The following is a 12751-nucleotide window of genomic DNA, read 5'->3' on the forward strand; positions in this document are numbered from 1 at the left end:
GAGCCAGGGCCATTCAGCCGCGCCCCGCTTAGCCCTCCAGCAGCCTCGTGCCCCGCCGCCACTAGCAGCCCGGGGACAGCGGGTCCCAAAGGCCTCCAGGATGAATATGGGACTGGGGTGGGGGGAGGGGAGGTCCCGTCCGACACCGGGGACTCGGCCTTTTCCCCCGCCGGGCGGGTTACACCCGCAGCCCCCATCCGTCTGGGCGGTTTGGTAAAGGCTTGCATTCTGAGTTTTGGAGAATTCAATGGAAGTGCAGGCTGCCGCGGGGCGTTCCCCTCCCAGCGCCCCCTGACCCGGTATCCGGACCACCGTGGGTCCCCAGACTGGGGCTGACTCCCACCCGTGCGCACCCCAGGCCGGCTCGCTCCGCATTGTTTCTCATCATCGCTCGGGCTGCCTCCCAGCCCTGAAGGCCAGCTGGGCGTTACTGGCTCTCTGGGTGCGGCCAGCAGGGCCCAGGAGTTTAAATGGGCGTCCCCCAGGGAGACCAAAGCCCCGCTCCCCTCTTTGTCACCCCCCCCACACACACACAGCAGCCCCTGTCGCTCACAAGCCCAGAGAACTCCCGCGCTGCTCCCTCCAGCTGGAGAGTTGAAAAGAACCTTCCAATTTCTCTACGTTCGATTTAGCCAAATAACTAAAAAACACACTGAAAGCAAAATTTCATACTCCATTATGTCCTCATTCTACCCACGAAACGCCCCGACGCCATAATGCGCCGTTGAGACAACTGGTTATAAATTGATTTCAAATACGAAGTTCTCCTTTGGGGACGCGATTGGAAATTCTTTTCATTTTTTTCCCCATCGTTGCACACTTTAAAAAATCGTTCTATAAATTGCCTAAAATCGAACTCATTTATGTCCTGAGAAAGGAGTGCCCAGATAAATGTGTAAGAGCTGGAAAGACGGGAACTGCCAACAAGAAACTGCCCTGTGACATTAACAAGTCCAACAACAACCAAAAGCCTGAGAACTCAGCACCGGCTGGCCTTTCGGGTGGAAACTCCCCAGGAGCCTCTGTCCCCAGCCAGGGATACTTGAGCCCTGCCGGGACTTGGGGACGCCCTGGACCCCGAGATCGAGACCCCTCCAGCGGTGCCCAGCCACACACAGCAGCAGGAGCAATGGCCATCATTTCATTTCGTTTATTAGACAAAAATATATGATTTAGACAAGTTCGCTGACGCGCTATGTACAATCTGAAATCACTCTATATACAGAAAAAAAAAAAAGACACAAGCACGTGAGGGCATTTACCGCTAATCACCCAGAGTGCGGTGACAGCCACTCGAGCGGCGGGCAGCGGCTAGGCTGCCTGGACACAAGCGCCGCTGGAAGAGCCCCTTTCTGCAGAAAGCGATGGATGGGAGTCCTTGACTTCGTTGCCAGATTTGTCCTTTACACCGGTCTGAAATATTTGTCCTAATTCCTCCCTCACCCCCTCCCTCCCGAACTTCTCCCCCCTCCCCCCGCAAAAGTAAAAGAAGACCCTGAATCAGGCTGACGGGAGGGCTGCTAGGATCCGCGGCGTCCCCTCCTGCGGGGCCAGGGAGCTGCAGGGGAAACAGCAAGACAAGAACAGGGCACTGTCAGTGGACGGAAGCTGGGACCTGGCGTCGCGGGTTCTGCCAGCCCAGCGCCCAGGGACGGGGAAGGTCGCTTGCCCCGCACGGCTCCCGGCTCGGCTCCCGGCTCGGGAGAAAGAGGGTGGCCTCTGCTGGCTCGGATGCAGGGCTGGAAGATAGCGCCCCTTCACCCATGGACTGCGGACCCCACCGTCGCCAGCCCGGCTCAGCCTCCACCCCCCCCCCACATCCCCCTCGCCCCCGCCCCCGCCCAGCGGTAAACGCCAATGGCACTCACTTGTCGCGCACAGGCTGGAAGGGCGACTTTAACTGCTGGGCCGGTGAGTCTGGCCTGGGGATGAGGTCTCTCTCTGCGAGGAGGCGAAGAGGCAGAGCGTTAGGACGCTAGACAGTGCGGGGAACGGGGGTCCGCAGAAGCGCTCCGGCCTCCTCCCCACCCCCTGCCCCCACTCCCGCCCCTGGGAAGGGTCTCCGAGGGAAACCTCCCCTCCCCCCCACCCCCGGGCGGGGCCGACGACAGAGGGCCTTGGCCTCTCGCCCCGAGAGCTCCGGCGGCGGGGATAACTGCTCAGCCCGGAGCGTGGCGGCCACTGGCTCTCACCCTCCCGGCTAGGGCGCCTCTCCACCCCCAGCCTTGCCGGCGATCCAGGTTCCCGGCCCGGGTCCGGGCAGGCTCCCGAGGCGCGGTACCTGGGAGGGAGGGGCTGCTGCGGGCCGAGGCCTTGTCGCCGTGGAGCACTCCCGCAGCCACGGTGACCGGCAGCTGCTGCTGCGGCGGCGGCGGGGCGGACAGGTGCGGGCCGTGGGGCGCACCGACGCCCAGGAAGGAGCGCACGTTGAGCAGCGAGCCCTGCGCAAGGAACGCGCCGTTGGTCCAGTTGGAGAACTTGCCGATGTGGCAGGTGTACAGTCCGTGGCTGGGCAGGAAGGCGGGGTGTTGCAGCGGCGCGCCCGTGGGGGGCCCGTGGGCGCCGGGGTGGCCGGCGGGCGGCGGCGGAGAGGCCTTGGGCGCGCCGTCGGGGCTGGTGGCCGTCTCGGCCAGAGACCAGATCTTGGGCTTGCTGTGCTGCGCGCCCTGCAGGCCGCCCGCCGCGGCGGCGCCGCCGGGACTCAGCAGGCGCGTGCTGCCGGGCTCCGGGACCTCTTTGGCCAGGCCCAGGGGCGAGTCTTGGGGCTTGAGCGCGTCGGCGGCGGCCAGCGGCGAGCCCTGGTCCCGGCCGAGGGCAGCGGGCGCGGGGGGCGCGCGGGGCGCCTCGGCCTTGTCCTCCTCGTCCTCGTTGCTCTGGTCGCCGTCGTGCTCGTCGATCTTGTCGATGTCTATGCTCTCCAGGTCGATCTCCTCGTCGTCCTCGGCCTTCTCGGGGTCCCCCTCGGTGTCGCTTCCGAAGAGAGCGCCGTCCTCCTGGTCCTTGCTGCGCGCGCCCCACGTCACTTTGTTCTCCTTCTTGAGGCGCCGGCGCGCGTTGGCGAACCAGGTGGACACCTGCGTGAGGGTCATCTTGGTGATGATGGCCAGCATGATCTTCTCGCCCTTGGTGGGGTAGGGGTTCTTGCGGTGCTCGTTGAGCCAGGCCTTGAGCGTGCTCGTGCTCTCCCGCGTGGCGTTCTTGGGCCGCCCGGGATCCCCGTACTGGAACTGGCCATAGGGGTAATAGGCCGGCGCCGTGTGGGCTGCGAAGGTGGCTGGGTGCACTCCGGGGTTGTCCTTCAGTTCATACTGTGAACCCTGCCGCCACAAGGCCCAGCGAGGTTGGAAAGAGAGAGACCGTGGGGGGAGGGGGGGGCAGAAAGAGAGAGAAAGAGGGAGAAAGAGAGAGAGAGGTGAGTCCCACAACTGGGAAAGTCTGGGCAGTCACTCCCGCCTGCTCCGGGGCTGCAAGGCTGGCCCTGCCGCACGTCCCTGGGAGGAAGAGGGGGTCCGACCACAAGCCACCTCCGGACTGCGCTTCCACCGATCGCAGAGAGCCCTTTGTCACTCAGGAAAGTTCCAGAATCCGTCCTTCTCTACAACACCTCGGCGGGACCCGAGGCCCCCCTTGGAACCTCCCTAGGCCGACCTCAGCGCCGCCACCCCCACCTTCCAAAACAACTCCAGAAGCCCGAAGTTCCCAGTGTATCTCACACTCTCCAGAGGGGAAGACCTTTTAACGAGGCTGATAAAACAGTTTCTCCAAACCTAGGGAACCGAGAGCCCAGGCCCCCTCCCTTCGACCCTGAGGGGGTCAAACAAAATAAACCATCCCGGGTTTTCTCCGAGTCCAAATCCGCCAGCAATTTAAAATGAAAGCACACTCCTTTGGGCTCCCAAATTAATCTGCATATAATGGTTCGCCCGCACTTAAAGGGCTACAGTGGGTGACAAGTAATTTAAAATTTTAATCCCGGCCATCAGCAACAACAATAACGAAAACACCATTTGTTTTTTTAATACAAAAGGAGGTTTATCCGGTAAAACATTAACACGGGGCCCCGGCGCGCTGGCTGCAGGGAGCAGAACCATTTCCTAGGCCTCCCCTCGCTGACTTTATCTCTCAAGTTTGACTTTGATCAGGAGCGAGCAGGCACAAACTGTTTGCAGGCATTTAGAGGCCGTGATTTATTTGCAATCAATATTCTTTTTATCATCGGTAGTAAAACACAGCAAGTCAAATTATCCCATCAGGTTTTTTGGTAAATAACATTTTATCTTTCTAACAACCTCATTAGGCCTCATTATTACCATAAATTGCCCAGACAGACATTCACTCACAATTTTATCTTTTGACTTCCAAATCCCCAACCGCGAGGGCTTGGAAAGCTGGGCCTAGAAGGTGGGGTTGGGTTTGGGCTTCCTTTCCAAGAAGGGGTAGGAGGCCCTGAAATACACACGCTCACTGTCTTTGGGGTGGGGGTGGATTTCTCTGTACTTTCTTCTTGGTAAATACAAGGAGCACCTCCCCTCCCAGCCAGCCACGTTAGACCAGGAGCAGAAGCTCACCCTACAGCTCCCTCCCTACCCCCCCAAACACAGGAGAGTTTCCCAAATGGCACACATCTGTATTCAGAATTTCTGGAAAAAAGTCTAATCCTCCATATAAAATTTGTCGAGTTGTTGTGTTAGCAGAGAGGGACCCAGGACTCTGAGAAAGTTGCAAAAAGCACAAGATTTCTTTGGCTCGTTAGCTGGGTGGTCGAGGCCACGGAGACAACGAGTTTCTGGCCAGATTTCGTTTTTGCCTGATTTTTGCAAAACAGACCTTGCGGATTTTCTAACCATTTCGGTTGTGACTGTAAGCAGGACACTTTTCGGCCTCCTCTCTGCTGGGAATTCTTTTTGAAAGGATACCTTGTAAATCTCTCATGGCTTCCCCTGCATCCCGCCGCCAGAACAAAATGGGAGCTGATCTCTTTCGATAGCAACCGGTCTGAAAGGCAGCTGGGGCCGCTTTCAGAGAAACAGGCTCTCCTTTCAAAACTATAAGAAAAGTTACAGGAAAACGCAGTGTCCGCTTCGCTCGCACACAGGAGTCGGGGACTTATTTCCTGTCTCTTCCTCGGGGAGTGGGAGACTCGGGGGGTGCCTGAAATTTGCATGATCCCGCTGGCAGCAGGGCAGGAGGGGGCTGCCTGCCCGACCTCCTCGACCGGCGCGCGGTTCCCAGCAGCCCAAAGTTGAAGCCGGACTTCGCAGTCAGACCTAGGAAAATGGATCCTCTGGAACGACAGACTGGCCAGCGGCCCCGCGGAGCATTAAATCTGCAAACCCCACTCCCATCTGACACCCACCGGGACAGGAGGCTAAGAGGACGGCATTTCTTTAAAGCCCAGGGCGCTGTTCTCTCTAATCCTCCATTATGTAACGCAGGAAGAAAAGTACTTTTCTCTCGGTGCAAATGAAAACTTTGGCAACTTAGCAAACTCAAAGGCAACATCCTTTCAGACGCCAAAAATGATTTCCACTTATTTTTTTTGTTTGTTTGCTTAATTTCACATTTGCACTCAGGCCATTAAGAGCCCTCGGCCCCATCCCGTCTCCATTGTTCGGTTTATTTTGACCGACTCTGCGAGGCTCTACAGGGTTCCCTCTGGCAAACTCGGATACAACTGCAAGAGCCTCTGCCAAAGAGGGAGAAAATCGAGTCTCCCCGGCCCAGTCCCAGAGCCCCAAAGGTCGCGCGCTCCTGCGTGGGCCCGCGGCCCGGGAAGGGGCGTCCGGGTAAACCGGGCCGAGCCGCCGCGCTGGAACCCGGGCCGCGGACCCCGCCGCCGCCACCGAGCTGCCAGCCAGGGGCGACTTTGGCCCCGGCCCCCAGCGCGGGCCGCACACCCCGGGCCTGCTCCCGTGGCCTCCGGCCTCTCTCGGAGGACCCCCCCCCCCGCGCGCCGCCCCCGCTGCGTGGCCCAGGCCTCTCACCTCCCCGCGGCCCCGGCCGATCGCGGGGCCGTTCCCGGCCGGCCTCGCCCCGCTCCTGCGGCCCCCGCCGCCTCGGACCCGCCGGCAGGGCCGCTGCGGCTCCCCGCCCGGGCCAGCTCCGCCCGCCCGCCCGCCCGCCCGCCGGCCCCTCCGCGCGCCGCGCCGCCCCGGCTACCGCGGCCCCGGGCGCCGCCGAGCAGGCCGGGCGCACTCACCATCTGCGAGAAGAGGCTGAGGTCGGCGGCGTAGGGCAGGAAGGCGCTGTAGTTGGGCGCGCCCGCGTACGGTCCGGCCGCCGCGTACATGCCCAGCACCGAGGTGACGGCGGCCGCGCCCGCGCCCGCGCCCAGCTCCGCCGCCCCGGGCCGGCCCGACGAGGCGGCGGCAGCGGCGGCGGCCGCCGCGGCCAGCACCCCCGGGCGCTCGCCGCCGTAGGCGCCGGGCCCCGCGGCGCTCAGGTACTGCGGGTAGCCCAGCTGCGGGAAGGACATGTCCGCGGACTCGGCGGCGGCGGCGGGCGACTCTTAAAGGGGCGGGGGTGGGGGGAGGCCGAGGCGGGGGTGGGGGGGGGCGCGGCGGGGGGGAGGGGGCGGCCGGCCGGCCGGCCGGGCGCGCTCGGGCCGGCCCGGAGGCGGGGGCCGGTGGCTGCTTCTCGGCCCGGTGCTCGCTGGCGCCCGGCTCCCGGCTGCGCCCGGATCCGCGATCGCGCGCCGACTGCGGCGGCCGCCCTCCGCTCGGCGGCGGGGCTTTCAGACACAATTTGAAGTTGATGCTTTGATTGGCATCCCCTTGAGCGCTGGCCCCGCCCCCGGCTCCCCTCCGCCCCCTCCTCGCCTCCCGCCCGCCCTCGCCGGCCGCTCCCGCCCCTCCCGGCGAGCACGTGGTGCCCCGCGCCGGCCGGGCCATCTCCGCCCGCGGTGGCCGCTCGAGCGGCCGGGCTTAGAGTGCGGGCCCGGCGGCCGCGGGCTCCGTCCCGATCGGTCCCCACGGCTGTCTGACAGCCCGTCGACGCCGGCTTATAGCTGTCGGACACCGGGGTTTGCTGTTTCGCAGCGGAGGTGTGCCTGCGCTCTCACAAAAACACCTCGGCGCCGGCTCTTCTGCGCTGGGGACGGCGGGGAAGGGGCTGGCCCGAGCGCGGTGACAGCCGGCGGGGAGCGAGCGGCCTCTCCTCTGAGATCGGTGCTGCCTTGGCCTTCCGGGGACGTCTCTGGCAGAAGTGCCACGAAGCCGGCGTGGCGGGACACCTGACGCGGGCATGGCGTCCCTGGGACCCCCGCTAGGACCTCACAGGCCACCCGGCAGTGACGGTCCTCGCTGCACTTGGAGAAGGAGCACTGCGAGCTTTTCCAGCTGAAAACTTTAAGAAAGGGCAAGCCCAGCTGGGAAGCCCCTTGCCCGGGGAAAGCTGATGGCCGGTTCTTGGGCGTGAGGGGATCTTTTCTTTGCGGAGAAAGCATCGTTGCGGCGGGAGGGAAATAACCCGCCCCCACCCGGAGATGGGAGAAGGCTGCGTGTCCGGGACACCCCTCGCTTGTCCACTAGGTGTGCAAACACAGGAAGTAAACTTGGGTGGAGTGCGCCAGTTCCCAGCCGCGCCGCGACCAGGCCGGGGACAGGGCATCCCTCTTCTCGCTCCCTCTCCGCTCCTATCCTGTGCGGGAAGAGCCAACGGCCCGGCCGCGATGCGCGGGCTCTGGGAGGCTCCGGTCGCCCGAGGTCTGGCGGGGCTGGGGCGCAGACGCCGAGGGCACGGTCCTCCTCGCCTCCCCAAGCCCTGGACCGCTCGGCCGGGTTGCTTCTGAGCTGCGCTCGCTGGCTTGGTCCTGGAGACCGGCGAGGAACGCGCCCGCGGTACCTGCCTCGGCTCCCTGAGGTCACTTTGCGCGCCCCAGCTCCTAAGCGGCAACCAGAGGCAAGCAGGTACTCCCTGGTGCTGTGCTCCGGGCTCGCAGAAACCTACAAAAATGTCATCCACGGACGTGGGTGTCGGCCTTGGTTTGGGCCCATTTGGGACAACAGAACCGAAGCAGGTCCCCACGTGCTGCGCTGCCGGTGACCTGGGCCACCTGCTCCCTGGGCACCTACCCGAACACCATTCTCTGGTTCCCTCTCCAGGTGCCCCACCTTCTGGCCCAGGGACTCCTGCAGCCTCAGGAAGGATCCTGTTTCCCCATTGGGGGGCCTGAGGACATCCACAGAGCCACCGCCTGTAATTAGCAGCAATAAGGCCCATAATAGTAATTACTAATTACCAGCTGTGTAATCAGGCTTTATTTTCTGTGCTCAGAGTCGGGTTTTCTTCACGTTCATGCTGTCTCCCTTCTTCTCCACCTGCTACCCCACTAACCACCGCTCACTCCAGAAACTTCCTGCTGCTACCGCCTGGGCCCCTTTCCTACTTTGATAGCTGGGGGGAGGGGGGAGCAGAGGGAGGCATGCCTGCCTGGGGGGGGGGTCCCCTAACCACAGCTTCCTCCTGCTCCTGCCACCCACCGCCCTCTCCCCCACACCCAAAGCAAGCCAATGGGCCTATCCCACCACTGTCCAGCTTAGCAAACTCCAGTGTCACCTTTCAGGGTGACCTGTAAATACAGGTGAGATAAGCCCTCTTGTGCGACCTGGAGAGCCAGGTGGAATGCAAACCCAGAGAAACTGTGTGAAGATTCAGCCACACAGCTAAACATCCCTTTCCCACTCCCCACATGCACCAGCCCAGGCTGACGCCCATCAGGCTGTCGCCATCACAGCCTGGGAGGGAGAAGGAGCGAGACAAGATGAGGTGGCAGGCTTTGTCTGACCCTCAACCAGCCCAGCAATGCCAGCCTCCAGGCCTTGTCTGTATCATCTCCCTTCTGGTCAGGAAATGACTGTAGGTCCCCGAGGACACCTGCCGGGTGAGTGGGAAGCGCCCACCGGAAGTGGTGCCTGAGGATCCCCCAGGAGGCGATGGGGAGACTGGCTCTGGAAAGGCCTGTGGGCTTGTCCCCTGGGAGCCCTGGGAAGGCGCCTGGGGTGGAGGGCGGGATCTGGCTGGAGCCTGGCAGCCAGGCTCTTCCTTACTCTCTCCTTGGCCTTTTCCCCAGAAACTTGCACAGGGAAAACTAGGAAGCAAGGCAGACAAACAGAAAAGAAAAAAGAAAGAAACAAAAGAGAAAAGAAGAAATCTGCTTCCAAATCATCCTACTGGAGATGGGGAGGGCAGAGCAGGGTCCAGAACTTCCGGCTCGGGGTCTTCCCCCAGCCCCGCAATTGGTGAAGTAGGGACCAGGAAGCTCCAGGGTGCCTGAGGCAAGAAAGGGGCCTGTGCCCCAACCGCAGGACTGGCTTGTATAACCACTTAAGGACCCAGAACTTTCCCCAGAGGTCTGGCTCAGCTCACCAGCTCAACCCTTCTGATGTCCAGGCACCACTCTGGTGGCCCAAGAGGCTGAGGGGCCTTGGAGACCACAGGAGCCCGATCCTGCCCAGGGCACAGGAGGGGATAGACCATGTGGCTTCAGCTCCCCCCCCCCCGGGAAAACCCAGGGCCCCAGCGGAAGAGGTGGCTCAGGCAGGCCCATCCCTGGCCTCACTGGCCAGAGCATTTCCCCAGACTGGGCCAGAGGCAGGACCTCCAAGAGGGGCGAAGCCAGACCTAGGGGTCTCTGTGTGGCCTAACGGGACCTCCGCCTGGCCGGTGTCCGGGCTGGGGCCCCCTGGGCTCAGTAAGGACCCCACCCAGGGGTCTGGCTTGCAGGTACACGAAGCAGAGCTTCTGCCATGGTGGTTGCTGGGACCCTCTGGCTGGAAATCCCAGACTCTCGGTGCACCCCAGCTAGGACCTGGGCCTCTGGCCACAGCCCTGTGTGGCTGGGCACCTGTGTGCTGGTGCGGTTCCCCAGGGAGGGGACTCTGGTGGGCAGGGGGAGGGGGAGTGTAATGGGTGAACAAAATGCATTTGAACCAAGTTGTTGGAGAGAGGACTCTCTCCTTCTTTCATTACTAGGGGGAGGGGGTACTGGTTTTCTAGTAGGAAGGAAGCTTTATCACCAACCTGAAAAATATCACGTCTTTCTCTTTCCCCAGCCCCTCGATAAAGGCTTGTCCATCTGCCTTCCCCACTCCACACCCAGCATCACGTTGACATAAGTACCTGCCAAACAGCTTCCTCATTTGCAGTTTTATTTATTCTGAAGTAATTCTCCACTGATTTTGAAGCCTTGCTGACCCAGGTCTTCAACAGAGGAGGAAGCTCCCGGGGAGCCAGCACACCCCCCCGCCCCCGGGAGGGGGGAGCCATCCTGGACCTGCCTTTGGCACAGAGGATCTGGCCACGAAGACTGGTCTCGGGACGCAGTGAGCAGCGCCTTGGCCTCATTGCCTGCCTTTCAAAATGGCCATTATTTGCTCTGCAGATGCCCTGGCTGCAGGCTGGGCCCTGGCTCCCTGGCCATCGGGGCAGCCTGACCCCTTGGCCCACGCCCCTGATCCCTGCCAGTTTTCTGCCCCCACCCCCAAATGCGCACCCTGATTTGTTACATACATGAAGGCTTAGCACCTTTCTCTAGCAGAATGTAGAAAGCTGCCCTGCTTGGCGACAGAGAGGAGCGTGTCACACAGTCTCCGGCAGCGGAGATTCTCCCGGGAGTGCCCAACTGTAACCCGGGGCACCTGGGAGCGCCTGTCCAGGAGGCCGATCCGGTGGCCTGCGGGGATCCCAAGGCCCTCTGGGCTGGATCTCAGGGCGCCCGGCCTGCGCGCTCCTGCGGCTCCAATCCGGACCCACGCAGAGGACCGGAGGACCGGGGGACGCCTCTGCTAAGAGCAGCACCCTGCCAACGTCCCAAGCGCCACTCAGGAGAGCCGGCGGTGAGACGCGCGAGCCTCCGCAGGATGAGCCCAGTGGGGCCGCAGAGGAGGCTCCGAGAGACTCCAGGAAAAGCCGGGAGAAGCGCGCCCAGAAGCCAGGGCCGCGGGAGGGTCAGATGCTCCGAAGGAGCGTCTGGGCGGAGCGGGGGCTTGGCTCCCCCGAGCGCGGCCCGGGCGCCAGCAGCCTCGCGGGCCCGCCTGAGTTTCCCTGGGTACAGACATGGACCCCAGTGGCCTGGTCCGCAGTGCCGCGAGGTCGCCGTCCCCCGAGTGTCGGAGGAAGTGAATTATATGCGTGTGCACACACGTAAATATTTTATAAACCTCCCCTTAATTAACCAGATCATTTCCATTATGCCTCCAATGCGATCCACGGCGGCAACGGTGTGAGGCTTCTCGGGGTTTATAATTTCATGTCACCAGACGGTTGCTCGGGGGCAGAGGTGTGATCGCCGCGCCAGCTGCACTTGTATTTATTTGTTTTTCTCCCGTGTTCCTGTAGGGCGCCATTATGCAGTTTTTAATTAGTTTGTGTTTGTATTTCACCCGTCCCAAATCAATGCCATCCCGGAGCACGCCGTGTAAATTCTCGCAGTACAGGTGTAGCTGCCTGCTCGGGGACACGGCGAAGCGCGTGTCTGACAAATGAAAGCCGGGCGGCCGCGCAGCCGACTGTCAGCTCTCGGCAGCGGAGAGGAGCAGATCAAAGCCATCGGGGGACTTCGGAGACCCCTGAGCGCCTCCGTGGCTGCGGCTCCTACTGCCATTCGAGGGGAGCCAGGCCGAGCACAGCGTGGGGGACGAAGTGACTTTTCATTTCGCCCCAGTCCTGGGGTCCTCGGGCCGGCGCTGGCCTCCCGCGCGCCCTGGGGTTGGTGGGTGCCCTGAGGACACCGGGACACTGCGTCAGGCTCGCACCCCGGACGCCCGGCCGGCCGTGCGCGCGTGCCGGAAACCTAGCGCCGGAGAAAGGTCATGGTGACACTCCGAGGGGTTCTGCAGTCTTTGAGCAGAACCCGGAGCAAACAGCCTCAACTGGCGGAACCCCCAGGATGGCAGAATCCCATCCTTACCCCCAGGTCGTGTCGCGTTGGTTTCTCTTCTTGAAATGACCTCTGTGCAGGGCATGTAAATCTATTCTTCTAGCCACCAGGGAGTTATTTTAAAGCCTTTTTTTTTCCCTTGGAATAAGAGATTGTTCATCTTTAACTAGACCACATAGAAATTATGATTCAACTGCAGTGTGTATTTAATTAGAGTAATCTCACTTGAATTTAATTACCTAATGAATTATTTGTTTAAAAGCTAGAATGTCTTGTTTGCCAAGTGCGGTGCAGACCCCTGATAAGAACTTGTGTTATAAGGACATTACAGTTGAAAAGCGGTCATGTATTGAGGCTGATATTTTAACTCTTTGAGGGTGTGGCTGTTACTGTCTCCCCTAAACGCCAACCCTGGGGGTCTCGGCAAGGTGTGTGGGTGGCGGCAGCTCCTATCAGGCAGGCAGAGGTTCCTTCTGTGACCTGCATTTGTCCCCTTGACATTAACATCCTCCCGCCTCTGGTCATATGCGTCTATTTTTACACTTCATTTTTTCTTTCAGTGGTATTTTCTTTGTTCCTGGTGGCAGATGACAGCTGCCTGTTAGCAGTCTCTCTGGAGGATCAGTATTTGCAATATGAATTGGTGCCTCCTTCAGGAAAACTCCAGCCAGGCCCCTTAGGGTCTGTGCCTCAGCCCCAAGCTAGTGGCAGGCAGGCTCTTGGGGGTAATCAGACTTTGGAGGAAGGGCAGCTACAACCTGGTATGGAAGAATTCCATTTCTTCTTGTTTTGCAAAAACAAGAGCATCTAATCCCAGCCCTGCCATCCTTTGTGGTGGGGCACTGAGGTCCCAGGGGCTTGTCTGCTGCTTCC

General features: G+C 61.5%; 1 protein-coding gene and 1 long non-coding RNA gene across 8 annotated transcripts; one reads left to right on the forward strand and one right to left on the reverse strand.

The window, feature by feature from the left end:
- Positions 1–1136: 1136 nt before the first annotated feature.
- Positions 1137–6720, reverse strand: IRX1 (iroquois homeobox 1). The gene is made up of 4 exons (XM_021076840.2): positions 6200–6720; positions 2282–3317; positions 1869–1941; positions 1137–1558 (listed from the first exon to the last, which is right to left on the reverse strand). The coding sequence occupies exons 1-4, from the start codon at positions 6473–6475 to the stop codon at positions 1501–1503; spliced, it is 1443 nt and encodes a 480-aa protein (XP_020932499.2). The 5' UTR covers positions 6476–6720; the 3' UTR covers positions 1137–1500.
- A 138-nt stretch (positions 6721–6858) lies between these two features.
- LOC146395714 (uncharacterized) lies at positions 6859–12227 on the forward strand. 7 transcript variants are annotated; one of them, XR_014830866.1, is made up of 4 exons: positions 6892–7529; positions 8103–8196; positions 8699–8881; positions 10053–12227. It is a non-coding gene; the product is annotated as an uncharacterized LOC146395714 (long non-coding RNA). The 7 variants fall into 7 exon arrangements; XR_014830863.1 differs by having other exon boundaries at positions 6893–7529; positions 8103–8224; XR_014830865.1 differs by having other exon boundaries at positions 6895–7529; positions 8564–8881.
- Positions 12228–12751: the final 524 nt, after the last annotated feature.

This window comes from Sus scrofa, chromosome 16 (assembly GCF_054392235.1).
Source record: "Sus scrofa isolate SSC_HxYL_T2T_F1_AM1 chromosome 16, Sscrofa_HxYL_maternal_Yorkshire_Landrace_v2.0, whole genome shotgun sequence".
Lineage (NCBI taxonomy): Eukaryota > Metazoa > Chordata > Mammalia > Artiodactyla > Suidae > Sus > Sus scrofa.